At 43.4% G+C, this 27,381-nt stretch overlaps 1 protein-coding gene across 4 annotated transcripts; it reads left to right on the top strand.

Annotated features, from left to right (window-relative positions):
- The first annotated feature begins 1,170 nt into the window (after positions 1-1,170).
- Positions 1,171-26,678, top strand: LOC147897629 (uncharacterized). Of its 4 annotated transcripts, none has more exons than XM_087380808.1 (9): positions 1,171-1,300; positions 1,981-2,150; positions 2,347-2,409; positions 2,872-2,891; positions 3,012-3,056; positions 18,012-18,091; positions 18,205-18,332; positions 25,949-26,038; positions 26,160-26,678. In XM_087380808.1, exons 1-9 carry the CDS (start codon positions 1,225-1,227, stop codon positions 26,190-26,192), a joined length of 705 nt encoding a protein of 234 aa, XP_087236934.1. In that variant the 5' UTR covers positions 1,171-1,224; the 3' UTR covers positions 26,193-26,678. The 4 variants fall into 4 exon arrangements, with proteins under 4 accessions (XP_087236934.1, XP_087236932.1, XP_087236935.1 ...); XM_087380806.1 differs by having other exon boundaries at positions 18,169-18,332; XM_087380809.1 differs by lacking the exon at positions 18,205-18,332 and having other exon boundaries at positions 26,160-26,232.
- The last annotated feature ends 703 nt before the right edge of the window (positions 26,679-27,381 follow it).

Here is a 27,381-nt window from a genome sequence, read left to right as displayed (position 1 = left end):
ACATTGTATGCTAAAGAGGATTTGAAAAGGCAAGATGCAGAAGCTTTGTCACCAGCCAAACTCTTCTATGAAGTCTTTATCTAATAGCGTCATGTCTTTGCACCTCATTTTCATGCATGTGCAAGCTGAACATGAATTTGTATTGAAGGGTTCTCTTCCTCTCATCGTTATAGAGGCCCTCTCCATTAGTTTCATAGTGGAGGGCTCCAAACTCGCCAACAGTCCTACATTTCGAAGCTGGATGCTACAAACAAGTAAGGAGCTCGTTTTTACAGAAAGAACAGTCCTACATTTGGAGGAGCTCATTTTTACAGAAAGAGCAGTCCTACGTTTAGAAGCTTCAGAATCAATGGCTACTTTTGGACAAGCAAGGAGCTTGTTAAAAAAAAAGAACAATCCTGGAGCTATGTCATCTCACCTGGTGCACCTGCTCGTGCAAGAAGGATGTCGCTAGGCTTCGCTTGCAACTCGCTCCAGCTCATGATTAGCAATAGAAGAAGCAGACTTTAGCAGAAGGAAGAAGAAGACCAGGAAGGAAGCTTTGCATGTGCTGCATAGGGCTTGGTTCATGCAAAACTTTCGTTTCGTCTACAAGTGTGGGTGAGAGACGAAATCTACAGTCAGTGTAGTGTGTGTCACCAAAATCATAACAATCTGTTACACTGAGTTAGTTGGTAAAGGCTTTCACTCATCCATGATTCAGTTACACGCTTTTTAAAAAGATTGTTCACCCCTCTACTTGTTGCTAATATATTACTATTGGGGCACCACTATTTAGCACATGCAAGTGTACCACTTTACCATGCACCCACCCACGGACTAAAATTCGTGAATCCTGTCGCACCTTGATCTAGCGTGATGTGTGTCTCGTGAAGAAATACGATGAGATGACGATGGAAAAGATGAATATGAAGAAGCATGAGATGAACGAATAGAGATCAATCCATTACAATTCAAGATGAACATCTAATGGACACGTCTATCTAACTAATTTGCATGGAAACTTTCCTATGGAAACTACCAAGTGTGCAAGAATAGAATCCAATGGTCCATAATTTTTGAATCTAATCTAACGATCCAAAATTCTCCAATCATCCCCTAAACCTCTACGTAACAGAGAAAAGAGATGTGTTCAATATATCAACGTAACATTTCACCGAGCATATATATCATCTTTTGAAACGTAACATTTTGGGTAAAGCAAGAAGGAAGAAGGCTTCATACATGGCTATGGCGCAGCAGCAGCAGCAGAGCTTGCTTGCTCTCATCCACCTCTACAGCAGCGAACGCCTCGCTCACGGTTAGTTTCCTCCTCTCAATCTTCTTCCTTTCACGCTTCTCAATCTCCTTCCTTTCTTTATAGCTTTAACGATGCGTAAATCATTGTCCATATCGAAGAATTTCTATCGAATGACGGCTTTAACGGTGCATGGATGAATATCGAGTTGCCTTGGCCCTTAATCTATTCGAGTCACGCTGCATCAATCTTTCTGAAAGACACAAGAATTACTATCATGCTTCAGCGCACTGCTCCATATAGTTTCTCCTTAGCCTTCTTGATGAAATCCTCCTTTCCGTAAGCGTTTTAGAGTTGTTGATGTGCTGTGTCAGCACATTTCACATCTTGTCTGCAGAACATCACGTACCTCTGGCGTTTGGTCTCTTATATGTAGATTTGTGACGGGATAAGTAGTTTATTAGCTGTAGCTTACCGAAAACTTTATTCCATGGGATACGTTGTGGAAGCTCGGGTGATGATGCTGGAAATATCTTGACCGACACGTACTACACAACCGTGCTGCGTCGCGATTCATGTACCTGAGAAATGTAAACGATTTGCTACTCCTTGAAGAAACACAAAACGTTCGGGCCGTTCAACAGCTGGGATCTGTTTGACGTTTTCTGAAATCCTTTCTTTATTTGCGTCAGCGGAAACCAGGAGAGCTTTAGTATTTCAGAGCTTGCAATTTCTATCTACAGAACGCAACGTGGGAGAATTGAAAAGTCGAAATTTGGCGCTGAGAGCCGAGTTGGAGAGCGCAGCATCAGCAGTGGAAGACGCTAAATCGCAGAAAAAATCAGTCGTGGAGCGTTTGAAAGGACTTCAAGCAGAGTTGACTGCTATCGAAATGGTGATACAAGCTAGGCAGGTATTTTCTTATGGGACACCCTGGAGCGTCTTTTGTCGTGCAAGGCTATTGATGTAATCGAAGCATGCGGCGAAGCAAGTGCCCGTACTTAAAATCTGCTTTTCCAGCACGTGACTCTTTGGTTCATGCGCACCGTGACGGATGGATGCAGTATGAAGAAATCTCACGAAAGAACATTCTTTTTTGCAAGCTTCAGGCAAGGATTCAATTTCAGCAAGATGAGATGGCCAAAACGAAAAATGAAACTGAAGCTCTGGAGGCAAGCTCTCTCTCTCTCTCTCTCTCTCTCTCTCTCTCTCTCTCTCACACACACACACACACACACAGAGGCAGGCAGGCTTTGTACAGTGCATCGGAGTCAAACTTGAAGTTTGTGTACGTAAAATCCACATGCATGGAGGATTACATGAACATTCAATTACAGATGCGTCAAATTTGGGCCAGATTTTTAGAACGTGTACTGGAAATTGAGTCCATGAAATATATCAAAGGATTGATTCCAATTAGCAATGCAACAGATTCAATATTTCTTGAAATGCTACAGTAAAAACAAGGAAACCATGGCCGGGTATATATTGAAACAATGTCAAAATCACTGTTCAGACAACTAGATTGAAATTTGAGATTTTAGCTTAAATCCAAAAAATTATGGGATTAATATAAGTCTTTTCTGCACTAACTTGTTTGTATGTCATGACATGATGTAATGGTCAATATCCAGCAAGAACAGCGGCTCTTAAGGTATGCTGAAAACACATGATAAATCTTAAGGTTTGCTGAAAACACACCATAAAGTATCTTTATTGCATTTATTCACAAACGAAGTAGATCTAAAGCAATTGTCGCCCTTTGTTCATGCAGGGATAATTTTATGGCGGCAATGTTGCAAATGAATGAAAAATTACGGTTGGTTTTTCTTCTACCCATTCCTATTTTATACTACAAGGTCCTAATGTTTATGGGTGGATTAGAGAAAGACACGTCTTCTGGTTGAAAGATATCACGAAGATTGGGAGAATTTTTCTCCGATTGAGTGCATGCCCTTCCTAGTCGCTGTAAAAGATAGGCTGAGTTCATTGTTTTTGAGAAAAATCCATGGTAACTGAATGAAGTGTGTAGAAATTTAAAACCAATTGAGGTTCCTCCAAAATATCTCCACCTCATGCTCTTTGGTAGGAAACCAGTGCATCTGCTGACATTATACATACTAGGTGTTTATGAGGTTGGGCAACAAGATCAGCCACCATAATAGCACGTGCACGTGGTGTTCATGCCAAATGATGTGTGCGAACAATGTCTGTAGCATTCCTCCACGCTTCTTTTCTTGAGAAGCCATGCATTGCACACATCAATTTTAGAAATGGAGTGTCCAAGGGCACATGAGTTGAACATCATTATGTGAAGGTCAAAGAGCTGTTCAGCAAATGCATTATTGAACCCATTTGGTCTGCGAGTATGTACTTAGAGATCTAATGCTTTTGCATTGTGAGCAAGACAGGGCCCTTCCTTCATCCTTCTACCTTCCTCACCTACTTTAGTAATGCACCTTCAGCCGTCTTTCACTTGGATCCTTCTAGCCCATAAACAGCATACCAGTGGCTGTTAAGAAAATCCGGCTGTAGTTCTCAGAAAGTCTCACCTCTAACTTGTACCGCCTTTGAATCATCCTGATGAGTGCTAACCCCTTCTCAAAGGAATCTGTGTGCCCTTAGTGAAGGCTAGGATGAATTGCAACAAGCTTTTGGTCAGAAAAACGAGATGGGGGACTATATATAGCAGATTTTTGCGCTACAATTCGAGAGAGAGCCCAAGAGCGGGTATGCATCACAGAGTGGAGGGGTCCTTCTTGAGGCTCAAAGTGCCTTGCCTTGAGGCAAGTTCTTAACCTTGAACTTTATATTTCTTGTCATTTGATCCATGCCCAGTGAGCTGTTTTCTTGTCGAAAAGGAAGTTGATCCCACCACTTTGCATCAGCCAAAGTTGCTTATCTTTGCTAGGATGTTGTGAGCCATCTTCTAGTTTGGTCTACACCAGGTCTAATCCACCTGTAAGCCAGGACAACGCTGTTAAACATGGTGAGCTGCGTGGTGAAGACAAGTGGAGGCAAGCAAGATGGAGACAGGTGGAGGCAAACATACTCAGTTTCTGATGTAATGAGAGAATCTCTCTGACATCATAGATGATGTCACACACAAATCAAATCAAATCCCCAAGGGCACTTGACCCTTCAAGCTCACACAAGACAAACTACAACCCTTTTCACACTAACACTAGAACAACCCTGTTCACACTGCACAATTTGAAATGCCCCAACAAGCACATGGACATGGTACCATGTGGAATGGGGGACAAGAGAGCCTGTTTGTGGGTATGAGAAGAAGATGCTACATGAGCAGACCTCGGTGGATAAGAACATCCATATTGCAGCCATGTGGACAGCACTGGACACTGCCACCTGGGCTGCTGTAAAGTCCACTATCTAAGGTGGGCAGGAGCTCTGGATTAGGGCCTGCAGCAGGTGAAACAAGTACAGTGCTGATGATCAGACAGGAGCAACAACAGTGGAAACAGAGGTTCTGCAAGGCCTGAAGGTGACAAAGGTGCTTCGTAAGCAGGACTGTAAGGCTAGACTGTAGGATCAGGTTGGCAGGACAGAAGCATGACGGCAGGTACTGTGACTGGAACAATCTGGGATTGTACTGGTTGGCATTGCAGCAGAGTCAATGTCTGTTGCAGAGCCTCAAGGCTGCAGATGGGCTGGGGCAGATCCCAGCAAGAGGTGCTGTAGCAGGGCCTTAAACAGACCCAGGAACATGTCAGCAAGTCTGTGGTTGGCTGACAAATGGTCGGCCGGTCAGCCCTATAAACAGGCCCACTGTGGGGGCAGTCATTCATTCAGTGAGCCCCACAGTTGGCTGCATCGGGCTGCATCCAGAGCAGCAGGAAGATCAAGGAGAAGATGTGCAGTGCCTCACCATTGCCTGCTTTGCAGATCAGCAAGGAGGCCTGCTTCTGCGGCATTTAGGCAGCCCACTGAAGCTCCATAGGCTGACAAACAATTGGAAGTGCCAGTAGGAAGTACCAGGCAATTCTGAAGGTATCAGGGGTCCACATCTAGGCAATACCTTGACTCCTGGATGGTGCCACACTGTTTTTGTCCATCATTGGAGCATTCTACAATGCATGTTTGGCTGTTCTATTCTATTGTGCATTGTTCTAGATCTGTGCCTGTATCTATCTCTATCTACATTTGTGCGCATTGTGTGTTTCCAAGGCTAAGTTTTTGCTCTGTGGGAGTGTTGGCTACGGCAAGCAACCTCTATCTCTGTTTTCTAATGTGGTATCAGAGCCCTGAGGAAGATTCACAAGTGTGACGAGATCTCATTACAGGCTCGTGGAAATCGAAGTCATTCCTACGTCTGAAGGACAGGTACCTTTGCGAGAAGGAAGGTGACCAAGATTTAGACAGGTGTATTTAATCATTTGCATTTTGTGTTGAGCCTACTCCAAGAACTTCAATCCAATGGCAACACATGCACAATCATTATGGATGCCTCTGTGCAGCCCTGTCTCCCTCTCCCTCTCCCGCCTGCTCCTTCTCTCTCCTCCCTCTCAACTGTCTACCCCCTCTCTGGTCGTCCTCTCCTGAAGCCCGTTCACCCTCCTTTGTCTCCGTTTATCTCGTGTTTTGTTCCAGCTGAAGAGGATAGGTGAAGCACCTGTCTGTTCATCAGGTTTCCCGGCCTTCCACAAGTTAATTAGCGGCGGCTTCTCACCATCGAAGCTTCTTTCAGTCTGGTCACGGGGGTTCCCCCACTACCTAGTCTGCCTTCTTTGGCAATACAACTAGCTAGGTGAAACCTTATCCAAACCTCAAAACCAGGTTCTACAGTCAAATCGCAGCCTTCTTGCTAAATCACACTTCAGAAAACGTGCCCACATGTGGCTGGAATCAAAGTCGCAGCAACAGAAACCAATTCGCAGCATTTTAGAACAGTCTGCCTATTGAAAACCACTTGGTCTGGGGGCTGGGAGGCTGTGAGACAGCTTGGGAACCTTTCGTAAGAGGGCTGGGCAGAAACAGCAGTAGAGAGAGTGTGGGACAAGGAGGGAGAGAGAGAAAACTCAGCACGAGGGGCCATAAATAAGGGCTGGTCCTCCCGTAGGTCTTTATTGCAATAGAAATTTGTTTGTACAAAGTGGCTCACAAAGGAGCAACAACTGAATACAAATTTCAACAACTGTGGGAGTATAGGGGCTCTCAATTTATAGACTAGGGTGCCCCCCCCCGCTTTCCAAAAGCTGGAGCTTTCTTGGCTTCCCTAAAGCGGGAGGTTTCTTAACTTTCCCAAAAGCGGCTTTAGAGCTTTTCTCCAAAAGTGGGTGCTTTCTCCTAGAAATGGGTGTCTCTTTTGCTTTTGCCTCAAGTGGGCCCTCCATCCAAGTGGGGGGCCACTTGTTCTTTCCCTTAAAAAGTGAGAGAATTTAGAACTCTCCAATGTCAATGTCCTACACATTACATGGGCAATATCCAACACTTTGACCCATTGGAGGTTAGCCGCATGCATGCATTCTAGCTCTTGGATTATTCTACAAAATACAAGAATGTCATCAAAGAAAGTACCTGTGAAATGTTTGTGTGGTCGGACAAATCCGATCAGACAAATCCGATCCATCATTCTATTGAAAGTAGATGGAGCATTTGTTAAGCCAAAAGGCATGACTAAAAACTCATTTAATCCAAAAGTCGTTTGAAAAGCTGTCCTATGGATATCCTAAGGATGAATCCTTATTTGGTGGTAGTCACTCTTTAGATCAATCTTGCTGAAAATAGTGGCTCCCTTCAACCTATCCAATACATCATCTATGTGTGGAATCAGAAACCTATTGATGGTCACCTTATTGAGAACTCTGTAGTCAACACACATATGATAGGACTTATCCTTCTTCTGAACCAACAACATAGGTGAGCAGAAAGGAGAAGAAGTAGGTCGGATAAGTCCTACAGAGAGCAAATCTTGTACACGAGCCATGGTCTCCTTGGTCTGTGTTGATAGGTTGGCTGATTAGGAGGCTCACTCTCCTTGGAATGAGTTCGATGACTTGGCCGCTTGAGGTAATTGTCCTAGCAATAAATCTGAAAAACAGTCTTTGAAAGCATCTTGATCTTGGGGATCAAACTCAGCTTTCAGTTCATTCTCTTTTTCTTTAACAAAGATCATGTATGCTGAAACCTAATACTTTATTAATTTTCCAATAGAAGCGTTGGATACAAGTAGAATTGTTTCGTCTATTCCCTTACGACAATCTGATGTTCTTTGTTTCTATGACTAAAACTAGTGTTCTTCCAGGCATCATAAGATGTACTTCTTTCTGATGGAACCAATGCATCTCCAAAACTACATCGAATTGATCCCAAGGTGAAACAAAAAAGTCCTCGTGATCCACATAGTTGCTAAAAATAGATCTCAAGTGTGTCAGTAAGGGGCGTCACTGGTACGGATTGTCCTAGGAAAATATGCTGGGCATCGAGAGAGTACCCCAACGCTTCTGTCTTGATCCTTAGTTGCATGGCTAGGTCATGAGAGCTGAAATTATCCACTACTCCGGGATTGAACAAATTCAATACATTCCGATCTCGTACTTTGCCCCATGAGAGACAGAGTGCCCTGGCCTCTAGATCGGCTGCTCTCCCTACAAGGACTCCGCCTACCAAAGGGCAATTCTTCTGGCCTTTTTGGGTCCTTTGAGTTCTTGGATATTTCAGGGCAGTTGGCTGCCAAGTGTCCTTGTGTCCCACATCCAAAATACCTTTCCTCCTTTGGAAGGTCTAGATCTGTTCTGGAGTGAGTTGGAATTTCCTTTAGAGGGCTTTGGTTCACTCCTCAGCTTCTGTGGCTGAGACTTCTTTTCAAATCTTGGTGGCATTGAAGACTTCTTTCCTGGTCCTCTTGGTACCGTGTTCTTCTTTTCTTATCCTACCTTCTTTGCTTTCTCAAAGGAAGGGTGATCTTTGATAGGCATAGAAGTAGCTGAATGATAACATCCTAAATCTCTGTATTATGCAACAGGGTGTTGTCCTAGGCCCTAGGGTAAGGCAACCATGACTAGAAGAAAAGTATGCCAACTAATGAAACAAGATAAGGCTCAAATGAAGATTCCCCCTTTTTCCAAAACACAAGTGTGCTTTAAGTGCAAGTATGGCCACTCTCCATAGCCCATCATATGTGGGATAACACATTTTATGCCACATGGCACTCTATCCCAGTCTCCACAAGGCCTACAACAGTTTTTCCCAGCACTAAATCATTTATCGTCCCTGGTGAATGTAAAACAACAAAATGAGGGAACATGCCTCCCTCTATATGGCATAAATATATGAAGTGTTGGGACAAGCCCCCAAGCTAGCATTGTGAGAAAATAAACATAACCAATGGAATCTTTACCATGCTGCAAGTATTCAAATGATCATGAGCACACCTCCATCTATGATCCACTAGCCATCAATGAACCAACACTATCTCATACTACTGTGGACATAATGATAGGTTGCTTCAAAGGATCTAGGATAAGTCCAAAGCACACACACACATCTCCACAAGGGTTAGGCGATCCTCCTTGCTCTAGCCATCACCCTACACAAAGCATCCCCTTAATCTAAATCTAAAACCCACCATTATATATGCAAAAAATAACCCAACACAATAACCTGACCATCCGATAAACCCAATGGAGATGACACTAACAAATGGCACATTAAGCTTCTTGTCCAATGCCATGAAACATGAGATGAAATGATAGCAATATCTACCTTCATAGACACACCAACAATTATAACTTAGAAGCCAAGGCTTCTATGATACTACTCGTGTCTCGTGTCTCTGTCAAAGCTCTGTGTCTTCATGCTACACCTTTTTGGCCCACTACTCAAGCTCGCCATACACCAAGCCTTCTTGTTGCTAGCCACACTTTCCATTCACTCGTTCACAATGTCGCCATGCCTCATCACATTCATCTTGGCCACTCTTTGCCAACCGGCACTACTTTTCATCACCATAAGCTAAGCTTGCCTGCTTGGCTGCTCAAATCCTATTGTCACTATCTCACTACAATTTTGCCCAAAGCCCATATGATGCCTTCACTAGCCAACCAATTCTCAAGCTCACAGCCACCTCTACCAACCTATCGCATCTCTGTGCCACCATAGCTTGTAATAGACTAGAATCTCTATCATAGCTCGAGTTCGCCATTATATTGTCCACAGTGTCCCTAGCTAGCATAATTCATGGGCAAACTACCTACACAATATGTCATAGCTAACCACTGTTGTCACAAATGGACATCAACGTTGGCAACCGTACTTGCCTATTCACCACGTCAACCGTGCCATTTGCTCACATGCTATTCACAGCACGAGTAGGAAGAAATAGTGAGGAAGGGGAGAAGTGCTATGAGAAAGGGAAAGAGGAGTGGAGAGCTGGAAAAAAGAGGAGAGGGGAGGAGTCTGAGTCACAACGCAAGCGATAGAGGGAGGAAACACTATACTAAGCGAGAGGTTTGAGGGGTGTGTGTGTGTGTGAGAGAGAGAGAGAGAGTGATGCGATGAGGGAGAGGTTCGGGAAGAGAAAGAAAGCATATGGCTGTTGCTCATACACCATAGTCGAAGGAGGGGGGTGGGAGGCGTTCCTGCGCCCACAACCTTACTATAGTTATGACACTGAGGGGGGGTTGCCCCTGCCCAGCCTTGCACTCCAATGCTGTTGCCACCGAAGGAAGGAAGCACCCCTTTGCATCAACCAAACCAAATAGGGCTTCTCCTTCCCGCCCTCTATAACATCCCAAACCAAGCTAGCTTTTTTCCAGGCTTCAAGGAGGAGGAGGAAGGATAATGTGGACGAGAGGGGAGAAGAGATCCGAGGATAAGGTGGGACTTGCAAGCTCACATGGAGAGGGCGAGGAGGAGGATAAGGTCGACGCACGGTGGAGGGGAAATGAAGAGGATAAGATAGAGATGCACGAGGAGGGGGAGTAAGAACTCAACTCCTTCCCAGCATGATCGCCAAATTGTCCTAGGCCCTAGGGTAAGGCGACCGTGACTAAAAGAAAAGTATGCCAACTAATGAAATAAGATAAGGCTTATATGAAGATCACCCCTTTTTCCAAAACACAAGTGTCCTTAAAATACAAGTATGGCCACTTCCCCAAGACCTCTCCACAACCCATCATATGTGGGATAACAACTTTTGTGCCACATGGCAGTTCCTTGCTTCATCTCCATTTAGGCCTCTTCTACTCCATTTTCCACAAGGCCTACAACAGGTGTTCACATAAGCTCGTACCTTAGGTGGAAGTCATGCCTTGTACTTTTGAAGTTGTACCTCATCTAGGATTTCTGAAAAACAGGAAACTTGTAGATAGGCATCCCACAATTTCTTGTTGTAAGCTTCAAGAGGCTGCTTCTTGTCCTTGTGAAGACCTTCCCATGCCATGTGTACTTCCACAAATTGTTTTGGGAAAAATTGGCAATAGAATACTTTCTTGAAAATCTACCCAAGTCTTGGGAGCTTTCTTGGCAACCAATTGCGCACTCCACCGTGCTCTGGCCGTGTTTATGAGATGTAGACTCACCCTGCAAATCTTGGAGATTCTTCATACTTTTCAAAAGCTTCGTCATGGGTGATAAAATGGACAGATTTACCTCTTGTCTTGAACTTTTTTACCTTTGGTTCTGAGTGCTTCAAGCATGAAGAAGTTGATGGGCTTGTACTGGAAATGGAAGTGGAAGGCTTTCTCTTTTGTCTTTTGCTCTGAAACGTAGGCGATCTCTTTCATTTTTTGCTGGACATGGGACTCCTCCCCCTTTCCCTTGAACTATGACGGTATCGGGAAGGTAATGGGCTAGGAGAACGCCACCGGCTTACTTTTTGAGAGACTGTCACTTTCTTAAACATGTGTGAACCCTCGAAAGATGCTGAAATCAAGGGGTCTTCTTTCATGTTTTCAACTCTTGAATTGTGGTTCTCACAAAGTTTTCATCAAGATCATCGTCTGGCACTATGGGACCCTTTTGGTTTGGCCATCGGAACTTCCATGCCCTAAGGCCATGACATGCTCAAGAATCAAGAAAGATTAGTTTGGAACTGATTCTAGTCTTGCTGAGGCAAAAATAATACTGAGTCGTTGAAAGGAACTGGCCAGATGTTTCACAATGAATTCTGGTTCAAATACTCACCCTGAAATCAACACTTTTTGCAAAAATCATCCAAATAACTGACTGTTTTGGGACAGACAACAGGCTCAACGAAATCGTCAAGATTTGAGATTCGTTGAGGCCTTGAAATTTTGCAATAGAGGACAGCAACCAAGGGGAACCTCCCAGGCCAAATTTTGGTAGAATTCAAAGGCTGCTTGCGTGCCAAAATCACATGCACTTTTGCAAACAACTTGGGAGTGATTTGATGAGGCGGAACAAGCTGAGCTGGATCGCAGTCGAATAGGGGGATCCTTGTTGGAATCTTGACGTTGGAAAACTCTCTTTTGGTCTAGGAATCTGTGAACTCTTCCAAATCACTGATATCTCTCCTCAATTTGGAAATTTCTTGGATCGTCAAGGAAAGGGGCAAGGCTGGCTCTGATACCACTAAAACCTTAACCAAACCTCAAATCCAGGTTCTTCAGTCAAATCACAGCCTTCTTGCTAAATCATACTTCAAAAAACATGCCCACAGGTGGCTGGAATCCAATCAAAGCAACAAAAACCAATTCGCAGCACTTTAGAACAGTTTGCCTATTGTAAACCACCTGGTCTGGGGGCTGGGAGGCTGCGAAACAGCTTGGGAAACTCTCAGAAGAGGGTTGGGCGGAAATCGGAGTTGAGTGAGAGTGTGGGGGAAGTAGGGAGAAGGAGGAAACACAGCACTAGGGGCCATAAAGAAGCCCCCCCCCCCCCCCCCCCCGCCCCCCGCGGTCTTAATTGCAATAGAAATATGTTTTTGAGTACGAAGCTCAACAACCATGGGAGCATAGGGGCTCTCAATTTATAGGTTGGGGTGGGTAACTAGAAAGCACATGATTTCTAAATCCCCCCATCCCCCTCCCCCGGTGTTTCCATAAGGTTGAGCTTTCTTGGCATTCCTAAAGTGGGAGCTTTTTTAACTTTCCCAAAAGCGGCTTTAGAGCTTTTCTCAAAAAGTGGGCGCTTTCTCCTAGAAATGGGCGCCTCTTTTTCTTTTGCCTTAAGTGGGCCCTCCATCCAAGTGGGACACCACTTGTCTTGTGCTTTTCCCTTAAGAAGCACTCTCCAATATCCTACACATTGCACAAACAATATCCAACACTTGTCCCATTAGAGGTTAGCCAAATGCATGCATTCTAGTTCTTGGACTGTTCCTAGTCTCTTGCGGTCATTCCCAAAGTTTTGTTTAACCAATGCAACACAAAGTAAAATAAACTTATTCTAGTTAACTTTTTTTGACCAAAGACAGTATAAAATATTTCTTTGTATGTCTTGGGAGAAGTACAAATTCATGACACAGGTTTGATGGAGTACGATCATTGTTTCTGACCCTAACATCTTTGATGATTGCATCTTACTTCAGCGATTAGATGGCTCCCTTTTTTAATAGAGGATTGAGATTGCAAGTTGCTAGGATCAATGTCATATCTGCACTCTTTGGGCATTTTGCTAAGGATTGCTCAAAGTAGGAAAAAAGGCCCAAGAAGAATAGAGGGAATGCTTCTTCCTCTTCTCAACATATCCTTCTTTGGCCCTTGTTCTTCCTTGTTTGAAGATGGAGGATAGCCCGAGATGACAGGTTTGTTATTCCTTCTCCCTCGAATCGGGATACTGTTGGAATATGAAGCCAAAGTGAGTAAAAAATGAGTGTACTAGGTGTCTAGGGGGTGTTTTAGAGTCTAGTGAGTCCTAGACATGCCACGTGTCATATTGGGAGTTATCCCATATACACTATGGCTTTCTAGAGTCTAGTGTCATACTATATAGTGGTGTACTTGTCTTGAGTCATTAAAAAATCAGTCAACATCAAGCTCTTTGGTATCATGTGAGTACTTGTCCATTGCTTTCATTTACTTTCCATTTCATTTCCATTATGCCTGTTATATTTCCTTTCCGTTCCTAGTGTTAGCTTGCTTCTCTCCCTACCACTATGATCTTTCATATGGTATCAGAGCTAGCTTTCCTCAAGGAATGAGGAGGCCTTGAAGGCCATCTCTGACCTATGGAGAGGCTAGCTCCTTCCACTCTAGTTCCACTCTCTCTCCTTGTGAGATCCTTGAGCTCTTCTCCTCCACCCGAGCCTCACCGTTGAAGATCTTGAAGAAAGGACTTCACCAACATGAGCTTCACCGCCATCTTCAACTCCATTTTGACCAGATCTGCACCAAACAGCCGACTGTTTGTTGCTGATTCATTGTTGTGTATGGAGCTGATTTTTCGAAGCTGAAGATTGACAAAATGCTGCAGGAAAGCATGGTCATTATTGCTGCTGAATGCGCCCTTTTCCTAGACAACCTGCATCTGAAATGAGCCACCATTCTTGGGATTCCAGCACATTTTGCGCCTCCAAATTGGAACAAAAACGAACTGATTCCAGCTGGTTTTTCTTACTGTTCAAGCTGTGGGATTCCAGCATGTTTTTGGCCTCCGAATGGGAACAAAAATGAACTGATTCCAGCTCGTTTTTCTTACTGTTCAAGCTGTCACCAGCTCCAAAATCGCCGCCACATTTGGAGGGGATTCAGCCCGACCTTGAAGCCCATTTCTAAGCCCGAAACCCTAAATTGCGATTTTCAAGAAATTTGCCTCATTTTGGGTGAATTTGTTGGGGCTTATATGGTATGAAGCTTCCCTAGTATTGCTAGAACACTATGCTCTAGGAAATTTTGAAAAGCCCCAATTTTCTGCAAGCCCTAATTTAGCAGCAACCCTAACCCTAAAATCTAGGGCTTTTCTGTCCTATGTCTTCCTTTGGCATAATTGAAGCTTCTACTATGTAAATCTTTTGGGGATTTTGCCAAATTCGTGTAAGCAAATTCGTGTAAGTTCATCACCATTTGGTACATTCATTTGGGAATTTTGCCCCCCCTTAGGCCTAATTGCTCAAACTTGAGATTCTTCTCCGACATTTGGTGACTCTCACTCTGTCACTTTAAGAGTCATGGGCTGATTGTCCCATGTAGTCGCTCCCATGGCCGACATCGACATATCTTCCAGGCATTCCCGTCATGCGCTTCATCGACACTTCATCGATACGGGGGAATGTGCACACTCTTGAGCAAGTAGCTACTTCGGGCTTATACGGGTTCTCTGCCCTTGCTATGCATAAAATGAATATATATTTTTTATATTCCTTATGTGTGAGTCATAGGGTACTTTGCCCTAGGTAAAAATGAATGCAATAAATGATATGTGTTGAGCCAATAAAGGTTCTCTGCCTTGGATAGTCCTCCTAAAAAGATGTATTAGTTTTCCTGTTTATTTGTGTGTGGCTTCCTACCACTTCATGTTATGAAGCCATGGGGGGATGTATTGGAAGGAGTCCTTCCGTTGATGAGTTCTCCATTGTTGAGCCTCTGAGCCATGCTTGGTAGAGCCTCTGAGCCTATTGTGCCATGCTCTCCAGCCTCTGAGCCATGCTCTTAGTCTTTTGCATCCATGCATGTTGGGCCTCTAAGGCATGCTAGATGAGTCTGTGAGTCTGTTGTACCATGCTCACTAGCCTCTGAGCCATGCACACTTGCCTCTGAGATTGCATAGGCTAATAGTTGGATGTTATCATAGGTGTGGCTTCTCTCCTCTATTCTCTCACCTTGCCTTCATGGGGGGGTGTTGGAATATGAAGCGAAAGTGAGTCAAAAATGAGTGTACTAGGTGTCTAGGTGGTGTTTTAGAGTCTAGTGAGTCCTAGACATGCCACGTGTCATATTGGGAGTTATCCCATATACACTATGGCTTTCTAGAGTCTAGTGTCACACTATATAGTGTTATACTTGTCTTGAGTCATTAAAAAATCAGTCAACATCAAGCTCTTTGGTATCATGTGAGTACTTGTCCATTGCTTTCATTTCCTTTCCATTTCATTTTCATTATGCCTGCTATCTTTCCTTTACGTTCCTAGTGTTAGCTTGCTTGTCTCCCTACCACTATGATCTTTCAGATACTCCTTCTCATGTCCATCTAATGAGAGGTAATACACTCTCGGTCTCTTGATCAGCCTTTTTTTTTTCCACCTAATGAAGGACCTGGTTTGGCCAATGCTCATACACCTAGATCTAGAATAGTGCTATAAGAGTGGAGGCCCCTTTTATGTCTTGGGTTGCCTAAGTGTAGGTGGGGGTTTTGATAACACCATCTCCATTTCAGCTTATGCAGAGCAATGCTTTTACTCCTTTGGTTAGACTTTTCTGAGTTCGTACCTTGCACTTTTGTTGATACTGTAGTTCCTTTGGAGAAGGCATTGACTCCCATTGGCACAAGACAACATGGTACTATCCTTTCTCTAGTGAACTTCTTGCTCCTCACCTATGATAGGAGAGCTTGAGAGAGGGAATATGCTTCCATCACGAGATCCAGGAAGCACTCTTAGGATTCTTCTGAAATATTTAGTGTCTTATCGGTATTTCTTATCGCTGCTGAAGACAGATGATACGCAATCAATTACATCTAGGGGCATCAGGGGACCCATTGATATTCTTTTTATCCAAGAGCACAAATTGTATAATAAGTATTGCAAAATGTCAGGTAAGTTTCTCTCTGGTTATACTTTTTAGCCTGTTGCCCTTGGTATCAAGGGAGGGACTTGCATTTCAACCATTTTTCCTCTGTGACTGGGCATGGTATCATTATTCCATCTAGGACTTAATGGCTTATCTTGTTGATAAATTGATGAATATTGGCTTCCTCAATATCTATGATCATAATAATAGAGAGAGAATAATTCTTTTATGAAAGGAATTGCTCTCTTGGGCTCCTGTTGCTAATTCTTGGATAATTGGAGGCAAGTTCAACATGGTGGAGTCGCCTATAGACGAAAAGGAGGAAGGGAAGGAAGCTCTCTTGAGAGAGCTTCTTGGGAGCTTTCACTTTTCAGGTCTGAGGTAGAGATTGTTAGATCGATGATGCTTTTCATGCCTTGCCATAGTCGCTCTTGTTTTCTTGGTCAAATAGGAGACACTTGAGGCCCATCCATGCACAGATTGATAGATTTAATTTGGATGATTGGATTCTCGATAGAGGTGGTACTATTTGCATTGTCCCTAGTGTATCTAAATTTGTTATTATTTCACACTCATGCATAAATTTTTTGTATTACGATTCTATGTAGAGGAAGATCTTTCAGTGGTAGTTGTGCAGATTTGGGATTCCTACTTCCAAGATGGTTTGTGTTCTCCTTCTGGTTTAGCAGAAACTCTCTCTCATGATATTGGTTTTTATCACTTGTTGCTAGGACGAGTAAACATCTTAGGCAATAGGTTGCCATCTGTCAGTTGTTGATAACCCTTCAAAGGGAAGAACATAAAAAACCCTCAGATGCTTGGGTCCACAAGCACCTTGCTGTAAGCTAGCAGGATTTATGGAGAGTAGAGCTGGGCTCTCTTACCATGCATGGGAGACTTTCTGGATTCAGATGGGGGGTGGAGAGTCAAGAAATACTTTCCCTTTGCTCTTGGTCCTAGACATGACAGAGAAAGTGTTTCTCATCTGATTGACTTTGACAGCATTTTGCAGTCAAATCTCCATTCAGTCAAGCCTATTCCTTGAGATTATTGTGCTTCCCTCCTCACTACAAAACTTGACATGACAGAGAGAGAGTGCTAGATTGAGGATTTGGTAGACAGTTCCATAATTTGTGAGACATGACACAACACGATGATCTCACTTGATGCACTGTTAATCACCTTGGAATTTAGGGCTGCTTTACTTTGCCCTTCACAAGGGTCAGATGGTTTGACCCCCTCTTTCTTTATTGCCTTTTGGGAGAACATTGGTTATCATATCACTTCAGCTCTGCAAAGCATATGGGACTCTGGTGTTACACCAGCTTCAACTCATCTTATCCCTAACGGCGGTGCAAAAACCTGATAAAATAGTGAGGGCCCTTCACAATTTGAGGCATGCAGTTTGCATACAAGATATTCGTGAAGGCGATCGGTCTTTGTTTATAGTCTCTACTCCTTGATTTGATACATGGTACACAGATTTGATATATGTATGGGCGCATCATCTTTGATAATATTTTGGGAGGCCTTAAATCGAGTGGCCAAGGCTTGACTATTCTAGTCCTGGGCTTTGATAAAGCTTACAACAGAGTAGATTGGGGTTTCTTGCAGGGTACACTGCTGCATTTTGGTTTCTTCAATCCTTGCTGGACACTCGTAAAGAATCACTGTTTGTACATAGTGTATAGAAACTTTCTCATTTCCCAATTCCACAGGCGTACCTTCCTTCAATTATTTTGGAAGCTGTACACAAGCTTTCAGACCCCCAAGATTCTTCTTTCTACACATGCATTCCACTTGTAGAAAATATAATTTTTGCGGATAGTTGTACTTTAGGCATGGTTTGCAGCAACATAGGAAGACATGGTTCCTTTCTAGAAGAATATATTCTAATCTTATGAAGGCATCTCTCTCTCTCTCTCTCTCTCTCTCTCTCTCTACACACACACACACACGTCTTTACACATTCTGTTTTTTAAAAGAAAAGAACTTGTTCAAAATGAACTTTAACATTGGCAAATCAAACCTGTGTTTACAAAGTTTTATAAGTAAGATGAATGTTTGAAACTATGAAAATTTCATGTGAGATTTTAAAATTAGCTTTCTTTGGATTTCCTTTTCAGAAATATGCAACAGTACTACTCCACGCCCAACTTAGAACTGATATTCAAACAGAAGTCAGAGAATCTCACATCACACAAAGGTACCTGAACTTACTTGGTCTAACTATGAGCTCAATGCAATAAATCGTTTATCCTCTAATCATATCATGTACCGCAGAAAGGGAGAACAATATGCATCACAGAATGATTTCAGACCAGGAACAAGAGCGGACAGATCCTGCTGGTCGTATGAATATACATGAAAAGGATCTGGCTATTATCAATATGCAGATTGGGAAGAAGAGAAAGGAGGAGGAAGCATTGACGTGGAATTACAATGAAGTATCTCAATGATCAACTTTTATAACTTTTCTAGGAGACCAGTATTTTTAAACTTCTATTAAAAAAGGAATATGTTGACTCTTTCTTTCATCTATAAGGAATAACTGCACATTTTTTAACAGAAGCCAATAATCGCCCAGCATTTTCTTCTGTTTGAAATGAATAGGTAGTTTGAATTTTTTTGGAACTAGGCAGTGGAATAATAATTTGTTTTTGTATCGTTCCATGCTTCAAATCACAACTCAGTATTAAACATAACTATATGGATTTGTAGGTTGGGGAGCTACTATAAACACTTTAACTAGTCCATGAGTTTAGCTTTATGTATCTCATCTTCATAGTACAACTGGGGGTTTGTTCAAATATATATTTTTTCAACGAATCTATCAAGTATGAAAGAAATTGACCAAGAGTATAACTCAAGGTACTGACACATCATGAAGAGCATGAGATGAGAAATATCCTCCTCCTAGTTGATGCTGATCTGAAGTCCCTGCATCTTTGAAGAAATGGCCGTCAAAGTGCACAGTATCTTTCCATAGCTCCAAAGATCTCCCTCCACTTGTTTACTGGAATCCCTCCATGAATAGAATGCCAAAAGAATAGAGAAATCTTCCAATATTGAAGGATTTTCAAATTCTCCTCCAAAAGCACTTTTGCAAGTTCAAGTGAGATGAAAACTGTCCCAAATGAGCTGCTTTGGAGGACCTCCAGTCTCTAGCCAGAATCTATGGCATTATGAATTTGGAAGTGGAAGGCCGAAAGACTTTTGAAGTGATTATGAACTACAATCCAATCCCATTCTCTAGGATTCCACATCAATACTTTATAGGGACACCATATAACCACGAGCTCCAAGTACCCGCAAGAAGACTCTTAGGAGGAGGTTCAATATAGCAAATCGATACTCCTCAACAAAACCCGCTACTCTCATAGGCTCGATGCATGCATCTGGGATTACATCATCATCTGGCAATCTCACCATGCCGCCCTTGACTTTATAGAAAAGACAAGGGATCATCTTCTCTATCCTCTGATGCCAATCACATGGAGGGGTATGCGTATACCAAAAAAGGCACCCATCCATTTGACATGCCTATGCTGTCCACCATCTCCCTTGGTTCACTCCAAGTGGATAGCTAGATTTGTTATCCTCCTTTTACTCCCTTTGAGATAATGTCCTCTCGCATGTGTATCACTGCAATAAAAGGGGAGAGAATCACAAAAAGAGAGAGAGAGAGAGTTCATCAAAAGTCTTTGAAAGACCAAAGGGTCTATGAAACTGAAACAACCAGATACAATGAGCTGACTGGGTGGAGCCTCTAAGCGGGCATCTACACCCAAGACAAGTGCAACGTAAACATAGAAACCCTAGTACATAAAACGTCTAAGCCCATGGAGAGGATGGAAGTTATGGTGTGCATCACTGCAATGGTCCTATAGATGCTGGCGAATTGGTCAAGCCCCCCACCAAGGGGTTTTATGGGAAGCAACAAAGTCGGGTTGGGGGCCGATTGGGTCGGTCCAATTCCCCCTACCAGTTGGCTATTTGGGGCCCTTCCCCTATATAAAGGAGGCACTTGGGCCTCATTTTCACATCCAGCAAGAGCAGCCCTCAGTGAACAAAAAGGAGCAGCAGAAGACCCTCTCTTAGGACTACATTGCGGAGGTGAAGGAGGGGTAGAGGAGCTACAGACTTAGCTTAAAAGCTAGGCTGTCTTCTAGGGAAGTAAGGTGCGGGGATCACGGACAGAGAATCTACATAAGATCAAGAGAAGAAGCACGTGGGCTCAGGGGTCTAGGAGTGCCAAGCAGAGTGTAGGAGAGCTTTTGCTAAGATCAGAGGACCACGGTTTGGTGTGACTCTACATCTCTCTTTTGTATTGTGTTCAGTTTTGGACGGAAAAATACCATTGTGGATTCTATATCTTTCTTAGAGTACTGTCTATTTACTGGCTTGCACACACTCCTGGTTGTGAAATAGACATAGTAAAGAAGTGTTAAACACTTCCACATGTAATTATTGGGGACACTCTATCAGTCTTCAGCTGTTGCAGGATACCCCTGTAGGGATTCATTTTTAAGATGGTATCAGAGCCCTAATGAAAGTTTATGGAAAGTGGAGCTTGTAGACAAGGACCTTGCTAAAGGACGACCTTGATTCATTGCTTAGGGGGAAATCTACTTCTACGTCTGAAGGATAGTACCCAGGCGGAAGGCTCCAGTTCAGACAGGTGTTTGAAGGATTGTACCTAGGCGGCAGGCTTAGGTTTAGGTAGGTGTACGATACTCTAACTTTATCCTTTCCAATTCATTGTCATGGCCAATAGATACCGGATCAATACTATTGCAGCGACGATGACGATAGTAGTGGACCCGGTGGTAGTGAAATCCTGGCAGATCCGTGATGTGGAAGCCTTGGCAATCATTGTGGGAACCATAGCAAAGGCAACGCTTCCTCAGACGGCGACGAACACTTCCTTCGGCGTGGACCACGTTGAGGTGTAAATCATCCTAATTGTTGCCATCGGACGGCACCTGAAACACCGGAGCCAGGGTAATGTGGCAGATTGTGATTTTGCCAGAGTCCCACAGAGGCCTTGGCATCATTGATCGTGAGATGCAGAATAGAACCCTCCTCGGCAAGCTGATAGTGAGAGATCTCATTCCAAGCTTTGAGCCTTAGAAGCTTTTGATGCAGCACAAGCTTCTTGGGAACACCCCTCGCATGAGCATGGATGAAGGGGAGCCAAAATAGGATCACATCACCAAGATAAAGGGGGTGTAGGATCAACTGGCAGCAGTTGGTCAAAGGACAAGCTCAACCAGGATGGCAAGGCTATTGCTAGGAATGCTACCCCGAAGCTATAGTAGTTTTGTGACCACAATGATTGCGGGACAGAGGGTGGCACCAGTGACTTTCGAGGGCTGGTTCGATTGCTACTGTAACAAGAAGCTCGGGAAAAGAAATATGATGGAAGAGATGATAAATCACTAATAGCTCGAGACAGGAGCAAAGGCAAGGGTAAGGGTAAACATGGCAAAGGCAAGCCGAAGAAGGAAAAATCTGACGACGGAGCAGACTCTCGCATTGAAGAAAACAAGAAGAAGAGGAAGAAAGAAAAGAAATGTTTCTATCATGATGAGCCAGGGCATTTTGCAAAGGACTGTAGAAAGAGCAAGACTGATCAAAAGAAGAAGGGGGCTAGCTCGGAGTAAGAGGAGTCTACAGCTTATATGGTGGTCAACTTTTCTTAGTGGCATCTCCTGATGTTGCTGAGATTAGATATGCGGAGCCCGCGGTGAGGATGCCGGACATTGAGAAATGATCAGAAGAGGAGTCAAAAACCTTTGTGAAGGTGATGGACAGGGATGAGTGCTTGGAGCCATCTAGGTGCTTGGCTGGTGTTGCTGACACAAAGGGGGATTCTTCGATAGGACCTGAGGACAGTCAGATGGGTGGTGTGACTTAGAGGGGGACAACTCAGAACCACACATGGAGACTTACAGTCCAGGTAATCTTGATTTATGCTTGGGATATAACCTCTCAGTTATGCTATTTGGTTGCAAACATTGTTAGACAAAGGACAGGTTGAAACATACCCTGAGAGCGTGGTGCCTGGAGGACTCCAAGCTCCTCACCCATCATGAGCGGGACAGTTGGAGGATGGTGGTATTTGAAGTGCTGGAGTTCGAAGGCGGGTATGTGACTGAAGGAGTGGTGCCATCAGGTGCTACCAAAGATGGACCATCAGGTGCTACCAGACTGGTGTGCTTATGTGGAACCGGACTTGGTACAACAGGAGCCACTGGATGAAAAGCCAGAAAGCAACATCGACCTGATACCACTGGAGCTACTACATGGGAGCTACTAGAGCATCTTCATCGATGGAATGGTATCAGGCCAAGAAGTGTTAGTGAGAGAGAGGGTGTTAGATTAATAAAGGCCACCTCCCCATCTGTGGACCCAGTGCATCAACCATAGAGAAAAAGAAAGGGTTTTGGGGCTGCCACATGGGCAGCAAACAGGCTGCCATGTAGGCAGCAAAGAGAGGAGTGTATCTGGCAGAGGAAAGCCACCATGGAGGGAAGATCTGGCAGAAACATGTCCAGAGGCTGTCCACGCTTGGAAAGGGCAGACCTGCGTAGGGTTTACAGCAAGGAAAGGCTGCGATGAGGCAGGGACAATGTCGGCATCCATACGGGTGTCCATATCAGCATGTACAGATCGCCTTGGAGCAGATCCAGAGGCTGGAGAGGACCTGTACAAAGGCAGATCTGTAGCAGCATTGAAGAGCAGGAATCGTGGCAGTTTTTGGGGCTATATAGGCCTGGATGCAGTTGGGTTTGGGCTGGTAGAGCTTGTGCCAGTGGCAGCCTGCCACATGGCCACGCTGGGCCAGCCAGCCCTCAAGATGTGTGCCTCCACCAGGGGGTTTTATGGGAAGCAGAAAAGTCGGGTGCGGGGCTGATTGGGTCCACTCAATTCCCCCTACCAGTCGGCTATTTTGGAAAGGGCATTCCCTTATGTAAAGGAGGCACTTGGGCCTCATTTTAGTATCCAGCAAAAGCAGCCTTCAGTAAGCAGAAAAGAGCAGCAAAAGACCCTCTATTGGGCCTACATTTAGGAGGTGAAGGAGGGACAGAGGAGCTGCACACTTAGCTCAGTAGTGGCTGCACCTTAGGCTGTCTTCCAAGGCAGGAAGGTACAGGGATCACAGACGAAGAGTCTACATAAGCTCAGAGAGGAGCATGCGGGGTCAGGGATCTAGGAGTGCCCAGTAGATAGTAGGAGAGCTTTTGGTAAGATCAGAGAACCACTGTTTGGTGGGACTCTGGATCTCTCTTTTGTATTGTGTCTGGTTTTGGATGGAAATATACCATTGTGGATTCTATACCTTGCTTGGAGCACTGTCTATTTATTGGCTTGCACACACTCATGGTTGTGAACTACACATAAGTAAAGAAGTTTCGATTCCATAGCTACACACTTCCGCGTGTAATTCCTAGGAATGCTCTAATAGTCTTCCGTTGCTGTGGGGTACCTCTCTGGGGATTCACTTCTAACATTTCAATCATAAATTGTTTGGCCCCATGATCTTTTTCGAGCCTATGGAGAAGTGAGGGATCAACAAGTCACATTTCTCTTTGATCTAGAAAGCTTTTACAATTTTGTGAATTACAAAGTTTTTGTAAAAATTGGGGCTTACCACGACACCTAGCAATCACCTACGAGGTGCAGCGGGAAGTGATTTTGGGAACGCAAGGTTGAGAACCTTCCAATCAAGATTCAGGCCTATGATGATGTATTGACATGCTATGTTATGCACTTAGATCATGTAGACTTGCTACTTGGGATAGAGTGGCTTAAAACCATCACTGTCTAGATTGGTTGGGAAGCTCATATACACTTTTTTTCTCATAGAGGTACCCAAATATATATACAGTGTGATGATGTTCATCCCTCCCAGGGACCTTTTGTATCTGCGATGCATTTGCGAAATATTTTGCAAACAACTTCTTATGATGTATTCCAGTGTGTCCTGATTCCACTTTCTTCATTTGTTGTTTTTGTTAATGACAAGAATGACTTGTGTTTGAACAACAAGAATTAAAGAAGTTATTGATGTATTTCCAGCCCAAGGCTAGAAGATTTGCCTCCAAAAAGGGCAGTAGAGCATCACATAAACTTAGTCCTTGGCGCTCAGCCTATAAGTATTCCACCTTATAGAATGAGCCAGTTAGAGGAGGATGAGTTGGCTAAGCACTTCAGGACTACTTGAAGATTGGTTACATATGCCCAAGTAAATCACTCTGGGGTGCCCCAGTCTTGTTAAGAAAGAAAAAAGATAATACATGGAGATTGTGTGTTGATTATAAACGATCGAATAAAGTGACAATCAAGAATTTGTTTCCTCTCCCTAGATCTGATGCCTTAATAGACAGATTAGCTAGAGCGAAGTATTGCACTAAGACCAATTTGCATACTGGCTATCACCATATCCGCATTTATGTTAAACATATAGAAAGGACAACCTTTCGGACTAGGTATGGTCATTATGAGTCCATTGTATTACTTTTTGGGTTGACCAATGCTCCTGCGACCTTCCAACAAATGATGAACGACTTGTTCCGAGATTTTTGGCCAAGTTTGTCATTGTATTCTTGGATGACATCTTGCATCACCGCAAGACATTGGAGGACCATATTGGTAATCTCTGCATTGTTTTAGTTTTACTACGAAGAATTAGTTGCATGCCAAGATGAGAAAATGTGACTTCTTTATGAAGGAGATCATTTACCTAGGACACAAGATTTCACACGATGAACCTTTAGCTCATAGCCATAAAACCTCTCGAAAGGTGTCACATTGACCAATGCTTTGGAGGGCATCTATTATGTATGTATGTGGCTGTAGTTATGGCCTCTCCCCAAAATGCCTTTGATATTTTCTTGAATCTCAGCATGCATCTTGTCATTTCCATAAGTGTCATGTTCCTTCTTTCTGCAATAGGATTGTGCTGTGGTGTATATGGCACTGTCTTGTGATGCTTGATGCCATTTTCCTTCAAATACCCTTCAAAAGCATTTGATGTGTACTCCATAGTTACCATGGAACGGCGTTCCGTCATCTTGGAACGTGGGAATGCCGTTCCCAGGTGGATGCAGTGTGGGAATGTCTGGAAAAGCTTGGGAACGTTCCCAGAAGTGGGAACACCTAGGAAACGCTCCCAATTCTGGCCTAGGTCTCTGGCGTTTCGGGTTTAGGGCTGCGCGGGAGTGCCGTTTTGGCACCGACAGGGGGCTTTAAGCCCTCTCCAACCAATCTCCACCCCCTTCCACTCAGCCTCTCAGCCCCCTCTCTCAAGCACTCAGCCCACTCAGCCCCCTCTCAGCCCACTAAGCCCCCTCTCTAAGCTCTCGGGCCTCAAGGTTCAGCCCCTTCCACTACCTTCTAAACTTCTTTTCTTGTATTTTGCATATTATATGCTCTAGCCTCTATGATCTAGAGTAATCTGCAATTCTTTGGCTAAAAGCTTTAAAGTTTATGCACATTGCCCATTGCCCATTGCCCATTGCCTATTGCACAATGCACATTGCAATTTGCGTTGATGTATATTTCAGTTTTCTAAGGATTTTGTGTCTATAAAAGTCTAAAGCTGAAATGGAAAGCTTAGAGCTGCTACGTCTGGTTATTTTTAGCATATTTTGGTATGTTTCCATGTGATTTGATGATGTGTCATATGACGTGGCGTTCTTGTTCCCATTCCCCCGTTCCCTCTTTCTGATATGTTCCCATTCCAACCCCCCACATTCCCGAAATGTTCCCGTTCCCTGGTAACTATGGTGTACTCTTCCCCATTGTCTGAACAAAATGTTTGTATTCTTCAATTGGTCAATCATTTATAGAAAATGATTTATGGGAAAATTCATTTTTAAATTAAAAAAATTACAGCCTGGTTATCATGCGAGATTATTGATCAAGGAGAAGGTATGTCGAGCTAGTATAAGTAGTGAGATTTCCTAGATCTAATCATGACAAATTATTTCAAAACTCCTAGCAAATACGTCCAAATATAATGCTCATTGCTGATAGATACGTCTGGTTGTGTCAGATTTTAGCAAGAAAAGGAATGCTGGAACAAAAACTCAACATGATCGAGGCCATCTTACTTTTAACAAAGGATCTTGAAGATCTATCCAAATATCCTTCACGACACTGAAGCTTTTTATGTCCTCTTCTTTTTCTGTTTGTCATCTTCTTGAGTTGTCTCTGTTGAAAGTAACTGCTGTCAGTAAGGATGTTCTTTAGCCAATGCATGCAGAGTGCAGAACTGGAGTCCTTGTATGCTTCATTGAGTGATCAGTTACAGGCTCTTTATGTATGCCCAAAATGTGCTGCAAACAACATTCATTTTATTGAGAAAGCTGCTTCTCCAGATGAAGAGTAGAAGCTTTGAAGTTCATGAGAACTTTGTGATGAAGGTAAACAACCTGGCGATTAGTTAAGAATACCTCAAATATGGAAAATGTCACCTCTGCTCAATGGCATGCTCATTATTTGGTGGTGAAATAGGGAAAGACTAAGTTTGAGCAATGCTTTCTCTCTCTCATTATGCTCACCGTCCTTTATGCAACCATGTGATGACCTGATTTGGAAACCTTCTATTCATACTTTGGAAGATAAATTTCGTCAGTCTGTTGTCAAATATAGTTGGGACTCAGAGCAGAATTAAGTCATTTAAGAGAATCTCTTTTTGAAGATGTTACGACAATAGAAAATGGGCGTATTGTATGTACAGCGGAAGTAGCAAATTTTTCTGATGAAAAGGCATAATCTCCATTGGTGTCCTGTGAGTTATTGGAACTGTAAGACAAATTTTATATTTACTGAAATTATTCGTGTCCAAAAGAGGGTCAACAAGGATTAGCAAAAAAACTGAAAATATAGCAGAATGTCCATGATGTTGACCCTTCGCCCACAGCCAAGATGCAGCTATTGTTCATTGCTTTCTTCCATAGTATATTTACAGATCTAGATATAGCGAAGTCATCAATCTGAGCTCAGTCAGGAGAATAGAATCTTGTAAATCAGCATTGTGCAGGTATGTTAGAGCTTCCATAGCATCTATTACTGCAGCACAGGAGTTCAAAATCTAGTGGAGATGCAAAATTTGAGGTGGTAAGCCCCCTCCACTTGCCCTCAGTGTTTCCTTTATGGTACTCTAAGGAGGCAAATATATCCACTCAAAAGGCTTCTCTATAGATCAAAGTCTAATCCATCATTCACAGGCAAACCCAACATCATAACAAAACATCTGATCGGCATTGAGCTTCAGCCCCCCTTTTAACCATCCCATTAAACATTTCTTAGCTTGTTCCCATCTCCCATCTCAAATTCAAAATGCTATTGGCTAGATCATATCTCTTTCTGTAGCAAATTGCACTAACCTATATGCAAGAAGCTAGACCTACGTAAAACATGAACCCGAATGCAGAGAAGGAGAAACTAAATTTCTAAACGACTGCTGCAACTAATCAAATGACA

Source organism: Dipteris shenzhenensis, chromosome 10 (genome assembly GCF_047967505.1).
Source record: "Dipteris shenzhenensis isolate YYH24624 ecotype China chromosome 10, Dip_SZ_1.0, whole genome shotgun sequence".
Classification (NCBI taxonomy): domain Eukaryota; kingdom Viridiplantae; phylum Streptophyta; class Polypodiopsida; order Gleicheniales; family Dipteridaceae; genus Dipteris; species Dipteris shenzhenensis.
Note: the sequence above shows the minus strand (reverse complement) of the source record. Positions and strands in the feature narration are given on the sequence as shown.